Below are 24639 nucleotides of genomic sequence, written 5' to 3'. Positions count from 1 at the left end.
CCCAGGCACCTGCAGCGCCGTTTGGTTCCCACCGCAGCATTCAGCAGGTAGCTACTACACTGAACTGGAAGGGTGGCTGTAAAAATATGCCAGCACATGACAATAAATCCAAGCCAACTAGTATGATCAAGTCAGACAACAAAACCAGGAACTATTAAAAAAAAAAATCATGCAAATGTAATGGCATGCAAGGTCAGTTACGCTTTTGTTATCTACGCACACACCCCCGCCTCCCTCTCCCCCAACTCCTATTGCTCTAACACATTAGCTATGGAAGGAACATGGGTCGGACTAAACGCCAGGGTTTAGCCACACCGGGGACTGGGCTGCGACCCTCGTCCAGCAGCAATTCCCTGAGGCTGGTTCCTGCGGACCCAGGGACGCCTTCGGCACAGGGCTATCGCAGCCAGCCCTCCGAGAGCTGGGTAGGCCAGCAGCACCGAGGACCTGATCCAGGCAACGACGCTCACCCGAGCTGCTGACATCCAGCCCTGACTTAGTTCAAATTTGGGGCCAAGAATGATTTACTGCTGCTGGTTTTGATGAGAAAAATACATGCTTTCATTACCTTGCCCCTCCGCCCACCCCTAAACTTCCAGTTGCATAGGGTCCTGTACCCAATCCTTCTTCCTTCTTGTTCCCACTATGTTATTAGATGAGTTAATAGTTATTCATGTTAAAAAATGGAAAAAAAAAAAAAAAAGAAAGAAAACAGATGGCAGAGACATTACTGCAAAAGCAGGTGAATGCAGGAACATCCTTGGCTTGACAGGCTTTATGTGAAGCTTGCACTGCAAGTTAAAAAAAGAACAAAAAACAAAAAAGTTAGCAATAATTGAACTCAAAATAAAAAAAAAAAACAAATCAAAGAAAGCTGGGAGAGCCGACACCAGCAACCCGCTCTGGTGGGTGGGCATGCAGATGGATTATGGAATTATAAAGAAATTAAACCTCAAGGCTGGGCTCTACTCCAGCCTATGACAAGCAAAAGCAAGAAGAAAAAACTGAGGGGGCAGAACTACTGCACAACCAACCACATAAATTAATCAAGGTTCCAGTCTGTAACCACAACAGTGGTTGGTGTTTTTAAGCTTCATTTTTTTTCAGAATGTGCATGGCTGGGGGGTATGGTCGCAGGTGTCTGGTTTGGGTGACTTCACACGGGCGCTCTTGCAGAAGGCTGTCCCCCTTAGCCTTTACCCAAACTCGGGTATCTCCAACCTGGGCACCACGATGTCTCCCAGCACGTCAGCTTTCAGAACCAAGTCAGATCCTTCGGACATCAGCAAACCCCTCTTTTTACAGGGTGTTGGGCCGGGCCCTGACTTATGTGTTACAGCTCAGGCTATAGCTGTGTGGTATAGCTCAGGGATTGCTTTGGGACTAGGCATGGCCCTTGATAGCCAGACCAGTCACATCGGACTGGAAACTATTATGTAGAAAGACAACTGGAAAAAAAGATTTTCATCTGGTTTTCAGAAGTAGCTTGAAATAAACAGAAACAGAGCCCAAACAGATGGTCCTGGCTCCTGAGGGGGTTGAGGATGAGCAAGTAACACAACGGCACGTGTTGATGCATGCATGTGGCCATCTACCAAACAACAGGCAAGCACCAGAAGGCTATTTTTTGCTGCTCCTATTTGGTTTTGCCAAGTCCATTGCCAGGAACCATCTCCAGATTGTTCAGGTTTGAAGCACAGTCCCATCCCAAAATTCCAGCAGGGGCTCGGTAAGTATGCTCAGCCCCACATTCGGGAAAGTACTTGAGTACGTGTCTATACTACAGTCACACAAGTGCCTGAGGTACACATATGTGCTGTCCTGAAAGCAGCACGCTTCTGTCATCAGGTCAGAGCTGCAACAATTTTAGATGAAAAACACAAAAGCTACGCAAATCTGAGAAATGGATTATGAAAAAAAAAGGTACGAAACCCCAAGTTGTTCCTACAGGAATAGTCTGGAAATCAAGAGGGCCAAGTTCTCCCTCATGGAGTTAGGCCAGCAGCAGATTTTGCCCCGAGCCTTCCCTCCGGCTTGCACAGCACAGCGGGAAGTCTCTGTTGTTCAAGTTGGAGAAATCTGACCCCACCTTGAGAAAGCAGCGTTCCCATGAGTCACTTTCTGGGGAGGCTACAAGGATCGTGCATGGCAAGGATTTCCTCTGGCAACTGCACAAGAGCCACCACAGTCCACATCAGCACAAAGAAAGGTTGAAAGCCTTACCTAAATCAACTGCAGCTTTTCATTAGAGGGCAAAGAGGAACTTAAAGCCTTTAGAAAAACCAAGGTGTGCTACAAGGCAGAAGCATCAGCATTTCCCTTTAAAGCCTCCGTTAGTAATTCAGACACTACGGAACAAGTGAAGCAGTTACAGCACCTGGTGTGGAGCGACACTGAAAGGACACACTAAAACACGTGCACGTTCCTCATGACTGGATTTCTGTGAATGCAGCAGCAAAGCAGAAACTGCGTTTGTCACGGTCGCTAGAAACATCCATGTATCACACCCACAACATTGTGCACGTGCCAGCTAACTTCACAGAAGCAAATAGTAGCTAACACTGACTACCAAAAGTTACAGAACTCCCCAGACCATTATATACTGCACTGGTCTTATGTCTAAGAGGTGAAAAAACTGACTGCAGAATTCTTAAAAATCTTAAGTTACCAACTCTGTTTAAGAGATAAGAAAAAGGGTCTCCAAAATTTTCTGTTCTTTTTAGGAAACAGGTCACCACGTCCGAATTCTCACGTGAGAGAAGACCGGTGTTTCAGCCTATCCTATTTACAGGCATCGCCGCAGAACGGTATTTCAGCATGCTTGGACACTTACTGTTTCTACAGTTCAGCACGACACTGATCAGCCCGTAATGATTTCCTTACCCAAGCAGAGCATGCAGCACACAAGCACTCTGTGTGTTTCAGCGGGTGCCAAAGGCCAGGTTCTCAGTTAGCATAAAGCAGCACGGCTCCATAGGAGCTACATCAATTTTACATCGGCTGAGGAACTAGCCCTAGGCCCTCCCCACCTTCCCCGGGGAAGCCAGGGGCAGAAGCGACAAGTGACGAGCACCAAACCAGCAGCAGAGACAGGGGACATGCAGCGAGCGTCAGCCTAACTTCCCAAAGTATAAAAATATACTAGCATATATGCGATACAACAGAATCTCACAGGCTCTCGCTGTAAGATAGCTCAGACCTGGCTCAAGTTCACCGGTTCGCAAGGGAGACGAGTGTCTACACCACATCCCTACTAGCATTTTGGTTCTTCCAGCAGCGACAGCTTAGTGTTAATTGAGTAGGTTACTCTGCCAGAGTCTGTTAAGGAACACAGCCCTTCCCTTCACTCTTAGCTGTTAAGAGAAGCGTGGAACTGTCATTTTTTTTTTGGGGGGGTGGGGGGGGGGGGGGTGGTTTAAGAAGCCTTTTCCAGTGAGATTTGCTGCATTACCATCTTTACAGCTTTCCCAATTGCAGTTATCGACTAGCGCCATCGTCACACATGACCCAGAAAGGACTTGCATGAGGATCCCCTTACTAGGTACAGAGGAAGGGAATGGGAATTACGGCAGGAAGCCTCAAAGCAGCCTCTGTTACGGTAACCTGCCTCGCTGCGCTACACAAGCCATGCGCAGTCTACTTCGCCTCTGCAAGGTTTGCCTGGCTTCAGTGTACGTATCACCTCTAAGTGGACCTTGTGTTCTGGTTTTTAAAGCACGGTGAAGTAGCCAGTATCGTGTAATAAATAGGGGTCTCTTGCACTAATAGCAAGCTAAACATAGCCATCTCCAAGCAGAAGCTGCAAGAAAGTTACGTCACTTGGGATCAACCTAGAGCTCCAGATTTTCAGCTGAGCTCTGCAGTGACTTAACTCTGAGCCCAAGTCAGTGGCAATGTTCCTCCAGTTTTCAGCGGAAGCAGAGTTAGGTCCAAACTGAGCACAGCTGAAAATCCCACCTCCAAATACCGACCATGGGACAGGCTCTGTCCACAGATATGCTTGGGGCCTACTAAGTTGCTGGAATCTCACAGTACTGGAGGGTATAGGATTCTATTCCTAGCATACAAATATAAAATAGTAGAAAACAGTGCCATTATCCTTTACTAAAAGGTATGGGTTTCTTAGCTTATTATGTCAACTCGATACAACCACAAGTGCCATTTACCTGCAATTACGGTACCATAGTAGTTTAGTTTTAAAAAAAAAAACCCAAAAAAACCCAATACACCCAAAACTTCCTGTCTTTAGAGCAAGCTTCCAAGTATTCACTTTTGGCACTAGCACTTCCCATGTAAAAATAACACGGTGGTTTTGGTTTCTAACCTACTTAAAACTATAACCTTAAGGAATGGGAACTGGAGGCTACTCTTGGGTGAAAGAAAGGACAGGCAGAGACCCCCCTGAAGAATATTGGCTCAGGCAGGTAAATCTGAGTCCAGATCATCCCAGAGCTGTTCCAGAAGACGCTGGACAGACCACAGGTCAAACCTCCACCATCCGATTGCTCTCCCATACCAGTCAGACTTTGACATAAAATTTGAAGGTACTCTTCTAGAGAAAAATTAAGATCATGTCCCTGGCCCACCCTTTAGAAAAAAATATTTTATTTGATCAGGCTGATAAAAGCCCAGTTTCCAGTCTGGTAATGGGGAAACGCAAATACAGACATGCAGCAAGAAAGAAAAAACAACCTCCCAAAACGTAATAAACCCTACAAAGGACGTGGGTGACATCCGCTTACTTTTTCTTGTCCTTGTCTTTCTTGGTTTGTTGAGAACCTGCCTGCTGAGCCTGTGACTGTAATAGCTGAGCTGCTGCCTTCTTCTTTTGAAAGTTGTTCAGCTCTTCCTCAAGTTCCTTCTTTTTGTCTTCCACTTTTTTCTTCTCTTCTTGGTGAGTCCTCTTTAGATGGTCAAACTTTTCGTGAAGCTGCCGGGACAGAGACAATGAGAATTGGACGGGAAGGGAAGAACGCTTCAGCCCGATTACTAGTAACGATGCCTGAAGCGGTTCCGCTGGCACTGAGGCCTCACTGCATTAATAACAAGTTATCGGCCTGTCCCAAGCACGCCTGACTTTGCGAAAAAAGCCCAGCAACGATGCCTGAAGCGGTTCCGCTGGCACTGAGGCCTCACTGCATTAATAACAAGTTATCGGCCTGTCCCAAGCACGCCTGACTTTGCGAAAAAAGCCCAGCAATTAACAAACACACACATAGATGATGGGAATTTAAGATGCTGCAGGAATACAACAGGTCTCTGGACAGTTCCAAACCCCCACGTTCCATCCCTCATTGCTTTTTACCTAGCGGACTCTCTCATGCTCGTGCAAAGCAAGAAAACGTGGCTGTTCAGGGTGATACTCTTCCCTAGGGTTCTTCTCTGTGCCTCTGTGGAAGTACACGTTCCTCCGTGGGGCCCCAGAAACAGCTCCCTCCCCTAGCAGGACACCTAGGTTTTCTCTGTCCCACAGTAATCAGTGCTGACCTACACACAACCGAGCAAATGACGGTAGGGCAGCTCTCAAAGAGCTCTGTCACATCCTTCTACAACTACACGGAGTGGGACCTGCAGCCCTCTGGGAAGTCCTTATCTACTTACTGAAAGTCTCCAGAAAGGTGCGACTGCTAAAGGGCAGCACTGGCTGTACCGCAGCTGAAGATCCACTGCAAATCAACATCGCTTTGAGCAGCAAACATATTCTCTCCTTTGGGTGGCACTGAGGAGGTGAGAGAGCAGAGAGGGCTCCCACAGCACAGCAAGGCTGGCATTTCTGTGGGGTACGTAGCCGCAGCCGCCGTTACTGTCACGCTGCAGCACCTCCCACTCGCTCTGTGGTATATATCCCCCTCCAGCTGCCCCAAACCAGGGAATACTCCTGCTCCATTTTACAGGCACAAAAAAAGAGGCAGAGGACTTGTGTGATGGGGTCACACTGCAAGTCCACAGCAGGACTGGAAACCGAGTTCGTATCTGCTTCTTGAGACTGCAGACGCACAGCAAGCACCTTTGCAGGCTTGATGTTGGAATCTGGATGCTCACCTTCTCGGGGCTCTCTCGGAAAAGCCCCAGCCTAAACCCTCACACACAGTCCTCTGAGTTACAATATACTCACATCTTTCTCCGCTTCCTTCAACTCTGCTTCCTTCTCCTTCACTCGCATAACAAACATCTGCCTCATTTCGTCCTCCTTCTTCTGGAGTTCGCCCAGGAATTCGTTCCTCTTTGCTTCATAAGTCTCTTGCAGACTGTCAAAAACGGAAAAAAAAAAAAAACCTGTCAGAACTGTGTTTCAAGCACACAAGTTTCCAGCCTTTGGCGACCTCACTGCATTGTTTCATCACAAAACCTCCTCAGAGGTCCCTGACTACAAGGGAGCCACGCACTCCTCCACTGAAACCAGTCCTAGCTTGCTAGGTGGCAGCAGCGGGAGACAAATTGGCAAGGAAAAACAAGCACACTCTTCAGGATCCTGTAAATCACTTAGCAGGCAGAATGACTGTCCCTGAAAATAAATAGCCACTGCGTAGCACCTACAGCCATCCCTGACGCTCACATGGCTTGTGATCCGCTTGAGTCACACCTCCTCACTTCTCCCACCGTTTGTCCTGAATCTCTTCATTTGAAGCGCAAGATTTGTGGAACAGACACAGGCATATCGGGAGCATGAAATCTAGCTTTATGTAGTTCATTAAGCATGACGCTGACACAGAGAAAAACTGATTTTCACTACTCATTGCTAATGGATTCAGATCAGGAGCTTTATCTAAACAAAGCCACCTTGGGAGACCTCTCTTTCTCCTTTAGCTGTCAAGGGAGGCTAAGCCTTTGCGAACGAGCAGCAGCATTCCTCCTCCAAATAGCCACGTTACTGGATTCCTTCGTTCCCCCTCTACTTCTTGGCATCCCGTTACTTCCCCGGCACTGAGATACCGCAGCAAAGATCTGGGACACAAAATATGTTGTCCATGCACCTCTTGAGATTTTCAGAGCCTCTTAGGAACTCTGGATGCCAAATTCCTCTCCATTTTATTCCTTAAATGGATTTGGATATTTCAGCCATAATGATAGTGTGGGAATGATAACTATTTCCCCCAAGATGCCTTTTTGAAAATGCATTTTTTTAAATGAAAACCCCACTGATATCACACAGATACATTGCATCCATGTGCCTAAGGAATACATTAACGACTGGGCTAACGGAACATCTTAATCCCATTAAAGCCAAGCTTTTGCCTTTCCTGGCACACGGTGGGGTTTTGGGTGGCTTTTCTGTTGCCTGGTTTTGTTGTTTGTTGGAGATTTTTTTTGGGGGGGTGGGGTGTGTTGAGCTGGGAAACAAAACTTGACAGATTAAACCTAAGACTTGGGTTTAACAGTGCTAACGGATGGGCACTTGAGTTGCCTCCTAAAATACTCCGCAGGCAGGATGCCCAGAGCTGCTCTTGCACAGCACTGGCCACCCTGGAGGAATTGCACGATTCCAGCTGACCACGCCGGCTTCCCATGCATTGAAGCAAAAATGCTGATTCTAAAAATGACAAAAATCTTTTCATGGGAGGACAGGGCAAGACGCATCTTTAGATTCTTAACTAAATCAAGAACCAGACCGCTCACAGCAGACAGAGATCAGGAGACTCAAATCAAAGCCTCCCTAAAATTCAGTCTTGGATTTAATCCTCTGACTGTGGACACAGAAACTTAAATTCATAAACCCTTTAAAGAGTCTGGCTAGAGTCTAGAAAACCCTGAGGGCAGATTAGCCTTCACTGCTCAGCGAGCAAAAAATTGAATCTGCAATTAGTGACATGCTATACTAGGGAGCAGCAGAGCCTCACAGACCGAAACGGAAAACTCTGCACACTGCTAATCGTATCCTGTATTGCTAACAATTTCTTGCAAAGCTCATTTCGAAAAACACAATGCCAGGTGATGGGCAAGCAGGAAAAGGCTGGCAGGAGCAAGGGTGGCAGGGGCTTGCTGTTAATTTGTCCCAGGTTCAGTGCGAAAATCCCAGCTTCAAGCTTAAAAACTTACCACTAACCTAAAGCCAGCAAACTTAATACTCTACTGAAGCGACTCCGACTTCCACAAAAGCAAAGTTCTCAGAGGAACTGGCTCAGCAACTCCAGGCTGCATATGAAAAAAAACCACTCACAGCCCTAAGGAATAACAGTCCAAACCAACTGGGATCCCTGCAGCTTCTCACAGGCCAAGATGACAAGGGAATTTGCTTTTTAAGTATACAAACATATGAACCTAGATTACAAGAGTAACTCGATTCCCCACCATACACCCACACACTGAATGATGCCCTTGCAAATAATATCCTTTAAAAAAAAAAAAAATTATTTTGAGAAAATTAACCAGAGCAGCAGAGAAACCAGTCTACAACAGACACAGGACAGCAGCAGGGTCTCTGTGCAACAGAGGACCCCATTTCACGGAGCAAATGCCTACAGGGACACTAGTGCTCCCTCCTCACGTCCTGCAGCTTGGAAAAAATGGGGGTTCTGCCAGCAAGGAGGGGAGTCTCACAACCATTGCCAGCCCCCCTTTTTCACACCTCGCAGAAGTGCCTACGCAGCACCAATGGTTTGCCGGGGTCTTTTGCCCTGCTTACCCTGAGATTTACCAAAGGCTCCTTGCTGATGCAAACTGGCTGAGGCGCGGCGGTCCCTGTGGCTCCCAGAGCCCAGACCCAGGGGAAAGGCATGCTTTTGATCCCTGCTCTCAGAAGGAAGAACAGAAAGAACCAAAGCTACTGTTTTCCTCATTTCAGATATACATCAGCCTCGACCAAACAGCTTGGGATCATGGGTTTTGTTTGTTTATTGGAGAGAAGAGGCACCCGGAGCGCACTGTTCTGAACTAGCATGTACCAGATGGAGAAATTCTGTACATTTTCATTTCCTTTCTACTTAAAGCTTGGTCAAAAGAGGCCTCGTGTACAGGAAGCAATGGAAATTCCTCAGATTCCTCAAAGGGAAGGGCTGAGCCCATCTTAAGCCATTGCTCTCCGGAAAGGAAATCCAATAAAGCTTCACACTTGGGCTTAGTAACAGAACTGGGCTCGACTGATTCCAGCAGAGTTTCTGTGCTGCAAAAGAAACGCAGCTGCATAATCTCAGCAAGCCACAAATAAAACCCTGAACTGATGCAAACTCCGTGTTGTAGCGCAGACCTTGCTCGGCTCACCAGAGTGCTGTTCTCCAGAAAGACTAACATGAGGTCCCCGCTCTGCCATATGCTCTGGAGCCCACCTGGCTTTCCTCTGTTGAGGATCAGAGATGAAACATGTCCGTGGTGACCTGCGCAAGCCTGCTGCATGGCTGCCGTCTCAGGAATTGGCACGCCGATTCCTGACGCGCACACGTGTTACGGGGGTAAACCCACACTGATGCACATTTATTTCTGACCATCTTCCCCTGGGGCAGAGAGGAGCGTGGGATGCTCCTAAGGCAGCGGGTGCAATTATTGGGGAAAAGTTGGGGAGGAATGGGAAACAGGAAGTGAAAGGAGAAAACAAACACTCCCTCCCAAATTCCCACACAGCTGTTGTCCCTGGCTAATGACTTGGGCTTCGGACCAATAAAGCTGTCAGACAGCACGAACTCCGTATTTAGCAAAAAGCCAAACCTCAAGCATCAGACCACGGCACCCTCTTCACAACGCACCTTGGGCCAGCTGTGAACAGCTCGAGGAGGGTCAACAAGAACATTTATCCCAGCATCTCCCCTTGGGTAACCTCAACACATGCGTCACCTTCATCTCAGCATGGACACAGCTGCACTTTTCAAGCCCAGCAATTGCATGCAGCCCTGACTTGCAGCAGAGCAAGCTGGCTGCAAAACACAGTTGAGTCTGCAGTGGTGGAAAGGGAGCACTAATGTATCACCCGACCATCTCAAAACCTGCCCTCCAAGGGCAAAAAATGTCAGGAGGAATTTCTGAAGTGATTAACAAACTCGCTATTCAACAGATTCTCTCAAGTCTCCATGACACTCATAGTACTGCCAGTAGGAAGATGAGCATAAACTTCACTTAAGACTGGATAGTTCACAGGTTTTTAGGAAAGCAAGCACAAGGGTGGAAGAAAAATGGAAGGAGCATTTAGAAATCAATCCTTTCAACACTTCTTAGTACTGGCTGACAGATAACAGGTAGGAGATAGACTGAAAGGCAGCACTTGCGAGCAAGGGCCGGCGGCTTATATTTGAGCAAGGGACGCTCAGAGAAGGGCGCAAAGAAAACCGATACAGCTTCAGCAACAGGGTGCAGGTAGATCCACGGACATGTGCCTCTTCCTCCTAAACTTTCCACGTTGATCTGAAATGGTTCATATCCTGCCCTCAAAACACATCACCTCCAAGCACCCTGGTAACATTTTGCAGGCTCTAGAAAGCCTGTACGGCCCTGCTGCAGGGTTGCAGACATTTTCAAAATGTTACGGCAAGAATTGGCTTTCTCAACCACCCAAGCTTTTCCTGTGCGCCTCCTGTATAAATCCTAGGCCCTGAGAGCAAGGTTGCATTGCACAAGGTTTTCCTCCTGAGCCACACGTTAGATCTCAGCTGCTCTAAGCGACCATGGCTATTCCCTCCCTGGTTCCGGCAAACATCGGCAACCCCAAAACCTCCAATCTCTCTGGCTATACAAGACCCGAGTTACGCTTTCCCACCTGAAAGGCTTGCTGTCCGGATCTGTGTCCTTGAATCCCATCTCTTCAAGTTTGCAGCGTCTGTACAGCTCGTAGTGTCGGGTGTGCGTCTGCTCTCTCAAGTCCTCCATGTTCACTCGGATCAGCATCTCCCGCAGCTTCACAAAGTCACAGTGATTTTCATTTTCAACTGCAAAAGACAGACCATCCACAGAGAGAACGTTAAACCCAAGAGCCAGGTCGCCCCTTTCCCCAGACTCGGGCTCCAATTTAGCAAGACTGCGAGTTCTTCAGGCACACAAGCAGAACTCCAACTCAGCCTGCACCAAAATGCCTTGCTGAACCGGGGGTGAAACCATCCCACGCCAACACGCTGGCACCAGTTCAAGGCTTTTCACTGGATTTTCAAGATCTCCGTGTTGCCCGTCTGTCACGGAGCTCCCATCTCTCCATGAATTTCTGCACTGGCAAGGTGATGATCCATTTGCACGCAGGATTTCACTTCCCACTCATACCCACTCTGAATCCAAGTCACCTAACAGGGGCCCAGGCAGGCAACGAAGTCTCAGTTTATAGCAGTGGTGAAAGGAGAGGTTATGAGAAGACCCCACCAGAGATGCTGTACCCTTTCCCTACCAGCTAACTGTAAGGAAGGAGCCCTAAACCCCTGCTCCTAGCACTGAAGGGACACAGCACACGAACAGCGTATAACCTGGCTTCCCATAACAACTTCTGTTCAGAGCAGGGTCCGGTGTGCCAGAGGACTGCATGCTTCAGTGCGGGCACACAGTTTGGGTATGCTTAAACACAAGGAGGGGAAGTTCTCTCTTTAGGATGCAACGGGAAGCAGCAGGCATCTCTGCTAACAGACAACTTGGCAGTGTGCCTCCAGGGACAAAGTGCTCCAGCTGCTCCTCTTCAGACCAGACCAGATGTCTCCGCAAAGGGGCGGTTCAGGGCCAGATCTTCAAAGTCCCTCTGGTACCCAACTAAATCTCTTTCACTATCTGGTCCTAGTTTCCTGGGAACAGCAAGAACCCAGCAAGATACCTGTCAAGTCTAAGACTTCCCCAACATCTCAACTTCTTTCCTAATTGTGAGTTATTCCCAGTATGATCCTCTGGCATACACAGCTGAAGACGGTAAGTCTGAAGCTGCTTCAGAGTCAGCTTGTATTATTGAGAAGAACTCTGAGTTTTGTAGAAGTGCCCTGCAAACGTTCCCCTGCAGCTTGCTGGGCCACTCTCCAACTGGATACACAGCTGAAGTTGCAAGCAGACCACCACCGACTCAGTGCTGTACTTCTCAGCCCTGGCTGGGAAAGCAAGGACCAGCCCTATCTGTGGCAGCTTCAGTACAGCCTGGGTTGCAAACACAGCCCTAACCAGACTCTGCTCTCCAACAGAAAGGAGCTTTTGGCTGACTTTACGGGGGATTGCATACTTAAGCTCCATGTCCGCAGTTTACAATACCAGGACAAAACATATCAAGCAGTCAGTGTTGAATTAGTTCTGCTCCCGCTTCAAGTTGGGAGGGTAGAGCACCTGCTGACCTCCCTGGAAAATCCCCCAGCTACATGTCTGTATTCAGGTTCGCGTACAAGGTCCAAACCGAACCACTCAGCTGTCCAAGCCTTTCCCGTTGCTCAAGCTTTTTTGCTGGCAGAAAAGCATAAGGAACAGAGAACAGAGATTTACATTCTCATTTTTCAAGCTGGTTATTTAGCATCTCCTAGTAACATTACCCTGCTCTTTCCCAAAGCCAATGGCTAGGCTGACACCACCACCCTCCTGCCAAACCCCCCCCGTGACTAAATCTAGGTTGCAAAGCCCTGATTTTAAGAAGTCTTCGAGCTGTGATCTTGCTTTCTCAAGACAGATTTTGTTAAGGACCATCCAGAGATCAGTGCACCTTTCATCACAATGAGACGGGATGACAAGGTCTTATTTGTGCTTTCGGTAACATACCCTGCACAACACCCCAGGGGTACTGCCTGGCTTTTGCCATCTTATTGCCGATCTTCACTTCTTCAGTGCTGCCAACTACAGCAAAAGGAAGGTGGACCTACAAAAGGAAAGGGACAACACAGTTAGGGATTTCCTTTGTTGCCTTGCCAGGGATTGTTTCTGAAGAAAGCTGTTTACTGTGGCAGCTGTGCTGGATTTAACTTGCTTAAACGCCTTTGCAATTCATCTGGTGTTTTAGAAAGAGCAACAGGACCATCTGGACAACAAACCTGCTCAGACTTAAAGTCCAAAATTCTGAAGTCCAAAAAAAATACAGAGATGTATATATTTCTCATGTAATTACAAAGCATCACTAGCTTAAGCACAGAAGTGTTCTTACAAACTGGAATTGAATTTGAACACTGAGGAAAAATAACTGTCAAGCAATTACAAAAGAAAATGAAGTACGTCCTCCCAAAGGCGGCAGACTAAAAATCCAGGGGATTTCTGCCACTAGAAATAACTGCTAATGCTTCCTCTTAAAAGGGCAAAGCTGTGAGCAAGGGGAAGAGCGGTGTCGACCCAGCCCTAGGCTGACGCATCTGAGTCACCGAGCTGTGTCCCAGTCCCCCCGCGGGCGTGGCAGCGGCAATCTGGGATCTACTCCCAGAAGTGTGGCTGCTGCCAGGAGGGAGCCGGTCTTTGCCATCAGCCCACCCCTGCAGCGCTCTCCCTGCCTTAACAGCACCCGAAAGGGCTGAGCGCAAGCCCTGGCAGCAGGCACCGTGTCAGCCAAGCCGTGGTCAGAGGCTGGATGGGAGGGGAAGAAGCCAAGTGGCAGAGGAGATGTGATTAACCGACAAAGGAGTGTCCCAGCAGAGGAAGGCAAAACACACACTGCACTTGCTGCACCCTGGCAGAGCCGGGTCCCTTCTCTGTGCTAGCTTCTCCCTGCTCAGAGCACAACACACACTAGGAAAAGAGGGAGGCAATACAGAGGTTTGGAGAGGGTCTGATATCCAGCTGGACATGACAATTGCCCACCTACAAGCAGTTGTGCAGGGAAACTCACAAAAGTCTTTAAGTTGCAAGGAAATGGCTTAATCTTGATGCCTCCGTTCCCTGTAAAAATGCAGATAACTCAACCTCATCCTTGCACTTGCTTTTGAGTGCACTTGCTTTGGGGTTGGCACATCCTCTTGGGTGTTACGTGCCCTGCTAAAGCCACCCAAGGGTCCCCTTCAGCACTGCTGTGACGCTCGTCACTGCCAGAAACCCCGAGCTCAGGTTCTTCCCCTGGCACTACAAGTCAGGCCCATGGGAAACAGTTGCTTCCCTCTGTAAACCCCACTAAAAGGTTTGGTCTACCCCAGCCCTGTTTGCCCCCAAATCCCACCCCTATCGCTAGGGGAAGGGGATGAAAGCCAGAGCCCTGGCTGCTGATGGCCACCGGCCCTGCCGATAGCTGGAACATCACTAACCATGCCCCCGCTCTCACCGGAAAGCGAAACAAAGGCAGGAGTGAATCACCCCCCACTAAGCAACAAGTGGTCGTTTGGGACAGGAAACCCAAACCCCAGCCCTTTGCCCTGACCGCGTCACGGCCCTGCCTCCCATCCTCTTCCTTTCCCGAGAGGGGAATACTGCAAGAGGGGAAGGATATGAAAAAAATGCTCAGAGGAGAAGCGTTTGTCAGACAGTGAAGCACGTCAGGCCAGGCAGCCCACGCGTGACAGGTATCTCCAGCTCCAAAAGCCTTCTGGCCAGCCCGATAGCTGTGCTTACACTGCAGTTTTAAAGCCAAAAGAAACATGGTACAATGTGCCCTACCACCAAGGATGGGCCCACGCAAACCAAGACAAGCAAAACCCCCCCCAAAAAAAACATACACTCATCGTGGCATTTATCTCAGCCACCGTCTCTTCATCCGTCGGGAACTGGTAGATCTGGACGCCGTTGCTGACCAGCTCGCTCATGATTTTACTCTTGAACTTGTGCAACTCATTTTTTGCAATGGTGTCAGCCTTGGCAATGATGGGGATGATGTTCACCTGCAAGACAAAGACAGCACCTCCACGTAACAGGACTGCACACGTTGCGTCACTGGGAGAGGACGGAGAGCAGCGTGCAACCTGCAGCAATGGCCCTGGCAGTGCCACCAGCCACCGCCCCGCCAGCAGAAGACCTTCCCTGGGGCTGCTGCTGACAGCACCGCTGCCTTCAACAGGATGTTCAGGCAGCAGCAACGATGGCCTTAAAAAGAAGTCCAATGCAATTTGGCAACATGCTATTTCCTGTCCTGTCGTACTCCCCTTCTCATCTGAATTGGCTGGACAGGAAATGCTGTCATAGATTATTACAAGCTGTTCCAAAAAAAGGAAATTACCACCCAGGCACTTCTCCTCGACACCGCAGCAGGCTGGATTACTGCAAGTGGCACGCTCCGACAATAGCCTCTCGTGGGCATTTGCTCGGGTGTTGTTATCAGGGACACCCGGGTGGGCAGCAGCGCTGCGTTACCCCACAGGAGGTGGAATCAGATGGACCCTATCAACCACGCTACACACAGGGCGGGCACTGGCAGTAACACAGGCACGCTTCCTCCACCTGCATGCCCTCACGCGCTCCCATACACCGCTGTACTGCGGGACTAGGCTTGATTTATCCCTGCACAGCTCTACAACAACCATCCAAAAGGAAACGTGTGACGGGGTTAACACAGAAATGAAAGATAAGTGACTCTCTTCCCTAGGCAGGCTGTTTGCAACACTGGCAGCAGCAACACCATCTAGGAGCGGAGGGCAGACAGCACGGTACCCTCAGCGTAGCTGAAGGGGCCGATGCACAGCCAGCGCCACACAAGCATTGGTTTTGCTGGGAGAAGGCAAGAATGCATTAGAATGAGGAATCCTGCTTTCTTCCCCTTTCTGCTCCCTCCAGATGGACAATTTGTGCTTTTGATCTTGCAAGATTTGCTTTTGCTTGCAACAGCAGACAGAAATTGTAGTGAGGAACATTTGGTATTGACCTAGATGAAGGGATTTTAACTACAGTACTTGAAAATCCTCTCATATTACATCGCTTAATTCTGTTCGGAGGATGGCCCGGAGTCATTAAATCCCCCTTTGCCAAAAGACAGAACATGAATGCCAATTAGCTCCCTTTGGGTAAATCTCCGTAACCCTATTGTAAGTTGAATAGGGCAGGGATCCTTCTCCATCGCTGCATGAAACCCAATTGATAGGCCACTCTAGGAAATAAACAACCACTGTCATCATTTATCTTCTGCAGAATCAGGATCCAATGAGCAAAAGGTGCAAGGTGGACTGATTTAAATGGCTTAATCGTGATGTAAAGAAGCACACAGAAAGCTCTGTTTAAATACTCAGGTTTTACATTTGGACCTCAGTTGTTTTCCCTAGAATAAAAGGGATGAAATCTTCTTGCAAGTATCTAATAAAACATGGTTTAAACCAAGCTCGGTTCCCATTCTTGCTAGTCATGAGGGCAACTGAAAAAGCACGTGCCGAGTAACATATTTTATTCAGATTCTTCTCGTTTATCAGATTACGGTCAGAACAACACTACATTTGTCATAGAAGATCAAATCGCTGTTTGTGCCTAGCTGGATGCAGTCAGAGTACACAGGCACAGCATTTTGATTTGTTTTTCATTGATTAGTAAGATGACCTAAGGTGGTTTAGAGGTACTTCTCATCTCATACACACTTACCAAATCAGGTTTTGTACAAGAACCTAATTAATCCATTGGACAAAGTGAAATAGAGATGGCAACTGTGTCTTTGAGTACTAGAACTAGCAGAGTTCAAGCTCTCATTTTTATTTATGCGTTTAAGAAGGGAAACACACTTTTCTCTCTTTTCAACAGCCAACTGATCTTTCAGTTGTGAACTAGCCTGTCACTGAACTCAGCTGAGTTAACCCACAGGGAAGCAGAAAGAATGGTGGTCTCCTAATGCATCCTCATAAAAACAGTTTCCTGCTGTCAGATTGCTAACTTTGTAGCATAGCTGTGGAGCAAGCGGCCAAGCTTCCTAACCCGGGATGGGACTCGAAGAGGGTAGGAGCCCAAACTCTTAAATAAATCTCTGCAGCTTATAAATCAGTGAATAATGACCCATTCTAGCAGCTAGCCCAAGGTAAAGTTTTCCCGTGGCACCTCTGCAATTCCCCGCTGCTAGAAGACAGACAGTATTTTTCTAAGCAGGTTTAACTAAGCCTGCGGCAAGATGACAAGAGCACTAGAAGGACCATGCGAGGGTCATAACACGAGCAGCAAGTACCTTACTGTCGAGCTTCTTCATGGTGACCAAGTCTAGGGACTTCAGCGAGTGTCCGGTTGGTGCAATGAAATATAGGCAGGCGTGAATTCTGGTGTCGTGGTAATTGAACAGGGATCGTTTGATCTTCAGCTCTTCTTGCAAGTAGGCTTCAAACTGCGCATCGATATATTCTACTATAGGCTTGTAGCTGAAGAGAGAAAACATGGCACAGAAAACCAGGGCATTCGCTGCTGGGACAACACAGGCCATTGATCAACACTCAGGAAGCTTCATGGGTGCTCTGGACATTATGGGACAAACACTGCTCTTAGGACCCTCCCCGCCCAACCTACAGTCCCTCCTTCGCAAGTGTGTGTTTCCCTTGATGCACAGGGATAGTATTATGGACATGTTAACAAAATAAAGCAGCAGAGTCCCTGGACTTTAGGTGCATGGAAACCACACAAGGCTGCTACCCAGAAAAAGAATATATTTTGCAGTATCGCCAATTAAAGTCTGAGCTGCTGCTCTGTCAACGTCACCGAGAATCATCCGATACGGGAAAATTTTAACATGAAACCGCCACCTACCCTAGGCTTGTCCAAAAGCTTGTTTGTGATCTCAAGAAGGAAGGAAGATTCACAAGGGGATAAAAGGAACTTTGCAGGAATTGTCTCCTGAGCTTTGCTCACAGGCTGCAGCTGCACTGTTTGTGTACTTTAGGGGGGACTATTTTGTTGAAGGAAAAAAGTTGGTGCAGTGTAACATGTCCTGATCTGACTGACTGTGCTTCTGGAAAGGGAACTTCTCAGTTTCCTCCCTCCACCAAGGGCAGCCTTAGGACCTCCAGCCCAAGGAAGCTCTCAAAGCACGGAGACCAAGGCACCAAGACAACACTGCCGCTGCCCTGAGCGCTGGATTCACCGCAGCGTCAATCCCCTCCCTCAAAAGCAGTTGGGAAGAAGAAATAGATCATCAGGAGTTTTCAGGTACTCCAGAAACACCCTGCTGACAGGCAGCCAGCAAGGCTCAGGTCTGACCCCTCTGCTCCAGATGCCAGTGCAGCTGCTTGAGCAGTTGCTCAAAACCCTTGGTGAAGCAGAGCAGACTCTTACTTGATTTACCAAGCGAGAGCTATAGCTAAAGACAGCCAGCGCTGCGTGAGGGCCACCGGCACCAGAGCCCCAGAAGACAGTACTGAGCACTGCTTGTTAATTTGCAGGCACAGAGGGTATCATGAATATCACCAGGTGGGTTTGTAACATGGCTGCTGCTCTGGTTTCTTTGCTTTTGGAAATTCTGTCTCTGACCACGAGAGCCCAAAAACCTCAGACAGAGGCACGTTGCAAAGAAAGCAGTAAGGCCTTACATTGGGAGGTTGTATCAGAGAAAGCACCATAAAAAAAGCAGAGCAAAAAAGGACCGGGAGGACATAAACCAGGAGCACAGAGAAAATTCCACCCGCCTGCACCATATGTGTCCAGACACAGCAGAAGGACAAGAGCTCTCCCTAAGCACTGCTGCCCTGGGACTGCCCCTCTCTCCAACTGCCCGAGAGGGAAGTTGGAGGGGCTTCACCACCACTACTGCTGGCTCTTCTTGCCTGCCGAATGAAGCAAATGCAAAGTGACCCGGCAGTAACAAGCTGCAGAGCATCCCCGCTCCGAGCACCTGCTCCTCCTCCGAGCAGCTTTTGTTCTCGCCCGAGAGCATATGGCAGCGGCTGACGTGCAGAGTTCTCCCTCCAGCCAGCGCACGCCCCTCACGGTTTTGGCTCTGTAGCGTTAGTGGGGAGCAGGAGCTGCAAAGCAGGGGCAACAGTTGCGTTTTGGTGTCAAGTCAAGCAGCAAGGAAGTGTTACAGCCATAAAGCATTGTAAAATCTTTTTTTAAAAAAAAAAAAAGATCTATAGAATTTTCCTTATAGAACAGGAAGCAGAATCTGCTCCATCTCCACGCTAACGGGGATCTTGGTGGAAACTTTGATGTTAAGCCTGTGTTTTCAAAGAGCTCACGCTGTCTATCTAGTGCCCTAATAGCTTTTGGTCAGCGCACATGGTGCCGGGCAGCGTGCCCTCACTCGGCAAAGTGCAGGGAAAAGGATCGCAAACAACACTCCAGAGACAGTTGGGATTACGGCAACAAGGGAACGTATGGCTCTAAGATATAGGAACTGCATTAATTAGCGTATTAGCCGTGACCACAGAATGACTAGTTTTAACACTACAGCAAGAATCCATGTGGACGGACACAAGGGATTGTGTAGTCTGCCCAGAGTATTTACTTCACACGTGCAACGTGAAAATCCGCACCTAGGTACAACATTAAAGTAAAACCCACTTGGACTTGAACATTACAGGATGGCACGAACGGGAACTATGATCCGAGTTCTAGCTCCCTAAAAGACGCAATGTAACTGCAATTGGAACTCATGCTTTCAAATATTTACGTGTTTCAACTCAAGCAGAGACTTCAACTAAGCTGGACAGAGACAAGGAGGACAATTTCAGTTCCGTAGTCTAGTTTATCTGTTGTTCTTCAGTTTCTCATCGCTTCTACCTGTCTCACAGGGTGAGTGATGCTGGCTGCCTGGATCAGGAAACACCCTCAGGGACAGCGAGGGACCTACTCCCCACACCCAGTCAGGCCCTTCTGATCTCGGAGCACGTCAGTGCAACGATTCCTTCTCCTGACAGAAATAAAATTTACCTGTCATCTTTGTTAATTTGATCGCCAAATCCAACCGTGTCGACAATGGTCAGCTTCAGACGGACGTTACTCTCCTGGAGCTCGTAACTCCTAGCTTTCAACCTCACACCAGGCTCGTTGTGCGTTGCAGGTTCACTTTCAAACTTCGTATTGAACAGAGTGTCCATCAACGTTGACTTGCCGATGCCAGTTTCGCCTGAGCACACAAAGGCAATGTTAGTATGGTCCCATCCCTTTTCCTCATCTCATTCTCAGGCACATTTGCCATGCTAAGCGGTTATTCACTTCAGTAGCAGTGGAATTAGGCTACGGGCACACAGCTAAGCAAAATAACCCCTGCAGGAACTTTGTCTGTCTTCTGAGACAGTCCTCATCTTTACCAGTCCCCCAGGACTGAGCCAGGGACTTTGCAGACACTGGGAAGGGACAGCAGCTCTGGTTTCTGCTGCTGTGCTCCAACTAATTTCCTCCGCAGGTCACGCCGTCTGGGTCTCCGCAGCACGCCCTGCGGACATACCCCATCAAAGCACCGCACGCTGGGGACGTGAATCCGAAATGGGCCCCTGCTACGCAAAAGCCGCTACCCCTGATAGACGCCGAGATAAACCAAATGCCTTCAGAGCTAAAAGTCATCACCCGCAGGGGAAGAGCAGCTAGGCTGCTGCGCTGGCAATGGCAAGAGAAATTCGGGTCTTTATGGGCTGGGCTTTCAAGGGAGGTGTACCACCATCACAGGCAAGGATGCAGAAAGGGGCATCACCAGCGATACTAAGCATCACCAACCTCAGGGATTTTTTCATTATTTTGGGGAAGGAAAGGGGCTTATTTCACACACACAGAGGCACAGAGTCTTTTCCAGCGATACTATTGTTAACATTTCCCACGTGAAAAGCAGGAACTGGAGAGGATGGGCTGAGGTTTATGAGACTCCCTGAAGAGAAGGTACTAAACTGGAAGGAGTGGGGGAAGAAAAAAAAAAAATCTAAAAAATAAAACGACAACGGTTTTAACAACAGTTACTTCGACATGTGCCAAGTGAGCCCCCCTCCTTGGAGAAGGGAAAGGACTCCTTCCATGATGAACCAGCAAACGCCTGCTGCTGCTAGAACCCTGTTACTGGACTTGCTACACTGGCAGTGCAAGAGAGACAAATAATCATTCCTTTCCCATCAAAGCATTTGCTTCCAGCGGTCTTCACCTGTTGCCCGTGGTTTTTATGTCAGCATGACCTGACGGGTGATGCAGGCTATCTCCTGCTTGATGGCATGAAGAGCCCCAACCTCCCCACCTTGCCAGCAACATCTGTATTCAGGACAGCCAGAAGCTGTTCTTACTCAAGCAATACTTAATTCTCTTTTTTAATAGTGTAGGCTAAGTCCTAGTTCTTTCTTTACAGAAGCAAGTTGTAAGTTTCTCAACTGTGAGTTTGATTCCCAAGGAGATATCTGATTCTCTATGTTTTATCTTTTTTTTTTTTTTTTAACCACCAGCTCAGTTTCCGTTCCTTTTTCCAGAGAAGCACAAAACCCATACTGAAACTTGGGCAATGAAAATTTGAAACCAAGAAATACATAAAAAGTTTAAAAAAAACCCCAGAAAACCCCACCTAAAAGAGCACACTGCTTAAATACCAACTTTTAAAACTATTACAGGTTCACTAATCCCCAGTGTAATTAGTAACATGGATGAAAGCATTAGCCTAAACCTCATTTTTAAGTCAAAAGTGTTTTCTTAGCAATTACACTCTCAGACCGCTACCCGTGCTGTGAGCAAAGGGTGGGCTGAGGTAACGTCCTGAAGTTGCTCCAACTGAAGAGATGCTGGGATCTGGGACAGACCTCCTGGACTGCAGTGGGCAGCTCAAGCTTGTGAGGGGGTCCCATCCCAACCTCTCACCCCCCCAAAAAAAAGTTAAATAGAAATGAATAATTGAAAAGCAATGCAAAATATCAGGTGGGAGAGGGAAGCCTGCATGTGGGATTGCCCCCAGGCATCTCTCTAGGCTGTATGCAGCTCTCCTCGTATGAAAGTCTCTCTCAAAGTATGCAAAGCCCCCACTTTGAAGACCTCAGGGAACCATACAGCATTTGTGTCCACAGAAACAAATACCACTACTCAGCAACTGTTGTTCTGCGATACTTGACAGTTCCTTTCCCTGGCTTTGACTGTGACCATTTTCGTGCTAGGCTCGGGAAGGTAAGTGATTACTTACAGCCCAGTAAAATAATTAAGCAGAGGTATGTTTGTCACAGCATTCCTACCCTGGGAAGCTGCAGGACCTAAAGCAAGCTTTTAAAAAAGGATGAACAAATGAAAGAGAGGAAAGACAAAGTAGACATGACATTATGGCTCAAAATCCAGGCCCGCATAGAGCGCAACCCACATGAGAAGATCAGTCCTCAACTGATGGCACAGACTGTTAATCTCTGAAGCTACATATTTTAGTGAGCTCCTGATGCGAGTGCAGCGCTGCTGCATGCTGTGCTAGATGGGCTTTGCAGCATTTTTATCCACGTGCGCCACAATTAAAAGCCTCGCCTTATAAAGCCAAAGTTAATCGTGTCCTTTCTCAAAACACAACTTCAAAAGTTTCGGTTTGGTCCCGTCCCGTTCCACCCCCCCCCCCAGGGGGAGATGTCTGTTCCTTGGCAGTTTGTGTGAAATTTTACTTTGAGGCAAAAAATGGTTGATCAGCACATTTAACAAGAGAAAAAAGTTGGACCAAATTGCTATGTTAGTGGAGACATATCAAGTCATGCTAAGAGAGGAATTATTTACTGCAAGAGAAAAAGGCAATTAATTTACGCCATTTTGATCAAAGAGCTGCCTACTAATCGGGATGTTCCCTGCTGAATTTTAAATGGTTTCATGCTGCTAGCAGAGTCGCATGAGGGCTGGTAGCTTGAGTGTGCAGAAGCACAACTATTCTCTTACCTCATTCTTCAACATGCAAAGCTACAGAGAGAAGTCTAGTTTGTTTGCCAGATTTCAGATGGCTCACCCTGCACTGCAGACAAATTCTCAACTTGCTGTAGAAAAATCACAGTCCGAGCTTTTCGGGTTTTTTCCCCGCTAATTCATGTAACTGATTAGAAGGGAGAATATTCCCTTCTGACACGCTTAAATGAACAGTGAAAGGAAAGATGATGTTTGTAGACTGCTCTGCCAAAATAAGAGTAAACCCCACCACTTTTGTCAATTTACAGAACCACTTTCTGGGGGCATCTTGAAGAGGCCCACCAATAGGTCCAAGCTGTTTTGGCACACAGCTCCCTAGGGCTGAGCAATGGATTTCCAACTGCACAGTATCCAGAGAGAGCCAAGACAGCAGGTGTATCTCTACAGCCAAGAGAAGGAGTTGCCTCCCCATATTCCACCCTCTGAACAATTTTGGAAAAGTAACACAGTAACTCTGGCTATAAAACCAACTTGCAGCACCCAGACTAAATACAGCAGAGAACAGGTGACAGGCTTTGTTCTCAAGTACATCATTTGGAGACTAAAAATGGCATCGTTTCCAACTGGAGAAACTAAGAATATAACGAGACAGGCAGGCAAAGCCTGGAAGGGAAGGAATGCAATTTGTTGAGAAACAGCCTCCACACCCAACCCAGAGAACGGCAGATTTAAGTTCACATTCTTTTAAAAATACATTTAGTTCCCAAGTTAGCTCAGGTTCCTTATGGGCAGCCCTTGGGGAAAGCAAAACTGCAGGACCATCACAACAGAAGATTTTTAACACCTAGAAGTTTCCATGTTTTGACTCAGGGGATGAGGTAGAGAAAAGGAAAAGAGGGATGCTAGATTTTACCCTGGAGCAGCTCTGGGAAGAAACTATCACTTCCCTGCCACTGTGGTCCCCACTGGCTCGGATCTTACCCTTCACAGGAGGGAGAAGGTGCTAATTTGTGGATACGTGTGCACCCCTTGGGGCGAGCTGACCGCCCAGCGGCACAGGATGACCTACCCACGCAGAGGATGTTGAAGCAGAAGCCCTGCGATGTTGACTTGTTGACCAGCTGATCAGGGAGGCTGTCGAAGCCCACGTGGCCAGAGAGGGACAGGTTCCTGAGGTCATCGTTCTGTAAGACCAAGAAGAAAGGCATTTAACAGAGTTGCAACACCCCTGTTAGGGAAGAAGGCTGTGCCTAATCCCGTCAAATCTGTGTAACACCACAAAAGTTTTCGGGACATAGGATCTTTGCGTCTTAGGTTTGCCTCCCAGATGTGCTATCCTTTTGCTTCTATCCAGCTCTCTGCCACAGGGCTCAGGAGCTAACACGTCCCCAACCCCAAGGCATGCAAACACCACCGGACTGTTTCTCCATGCCTGTGACTAATAAACCACGATTCTGTACCAATGTGTAACACAGCGTCACATATCCCTAGGGTTACCCAAAGATTTTTTTAGGCAGACACCCGCAAGAGAGACAGCGGAACACGATCATAGCTGCAAGCACACCAATTCCTGTTCAATTGGTGAAGCAGCTACGTCTGCCTCCTCTGCGTCCACTCTACAGCTCTACGGCAGAAACCAGCCAAGCTCCCCTTTCAAGACTCCCCCAGCAGCGTGGGAGCTTCCCCAAGCCACCCAGTGAAGCCAGCTCTCCCAAACAGCACATGAAAGAGTGACATGGGTTGCAACTCTAAAATCTATTCCTGAGAGAAACCCTTGCGGGCAAGCAGAGAGCCAAATCTCACGCTCTCCTTGGCTCAGTTTGCCAAAGGGAAGGAGCAGCGCTCTCAGACTTGCTCTATCCTCCCAGCAGTACAAGGGAAATGCCACGCTCTTGCCCTTTTGCTGCAACCCTTTGGCATGGCCACAGCAGGACATAGCTTAGATGGCAACACCGCCTCTAAAGCCAGCTAAATCTCCTTCCAGCTTTTACAGGCCTTGACCGGAAGGGAAAAAAGCATGCACGCTGCTCTGCAGATGCCTTAGTTTACAAATAACCTCATCTGACACGAGGTGAGAAAGCAGGGCACCGTTCCCGGTGTTTCCTGTGTGACCTACAAAGCCTGCCACGCTGCCCCTCCGTGCCC

At 48.1% G+C, this 24639-nt stretch overlaps 1 protein-coding gene across 1 annotated transcript; it reads right to left on the bottom strand.

Moving 5' to 3' along the window:
• Window positions 1–2395: 2395 nt before the first annotated feature.
• On the bottom strand, window positions 2396–23602 carry SEPTIN11 (septin 11). The gene is made up of 9 exons (XM_009490875.2): window positions 23564–23602; window positions 19597–19792; window positions 16910–17096; window positions 14496–14657; window positions 12628–12724; window positions 10682–10850; window positions 6116–6248; window positions 4743–4930; window positions 2396–2440 (listed from the first exon to the last, which is right to left on the bottom strand). Exons 2-9 carry the CDS (start codon window positions 19761–19763, stop codon window positions 2407–2409), a joined length of 1137 nt encoding a protein of 378 aa, XP_009489150.2. The 5' UTR covers window positions 19764–19792; window positions 23564–23602; the 3' UTR covers window positions 2396–2406.
• Window positions 23603–24639: the final 1037 nt, after the last annotated feature.

The sequence above is a fragment of the Pelecanus crispus genome, chromosome 4 (assembly GCF_030463565.1).
Source record: "Pelecanus crispus isolate bPelCri1 chromosome 4, bPelCri1.pri, whole genome shotgun sequence".
Classification (NCBI taxonomy): Eukaryota; Metazoa; Chordata; class Aves; order Pelecaniformes; family Pelecanidae; genus Pelecanus; species Pelecanus crispus.
The sequence above is the reverse complement of the archived record's forward strand: the minus strand, read 5'-3'. Positions and strand labels throughout refer to the sequence as shown.

Excerpts from the sequence above, each read along its gene's own strand:
- SEPTIN11 (XM_009490875.2), bottom strand. The coding sequence starts at position 19,763 with ATGGACACTCTGTTCAATACGAAGTTTGAAAGTGAACCTGCAACGCAC. Across the intron at positions 12,725-14,495 it reads AGATAAATGCCACGATGAGT|GTCCACCTTCCTTTTGCTGT; the intron begins GTATGTTTTTTT and ends TTCCTTTTGTAG. Across the intron at positions 10,851-12,627 it reads CCCCTGGGGTGTTGTGCAGG|TTGAAAATGAAAATCACTGT; the intron begins GTATGTTACCGA and ends TGTCTTTTGCAG.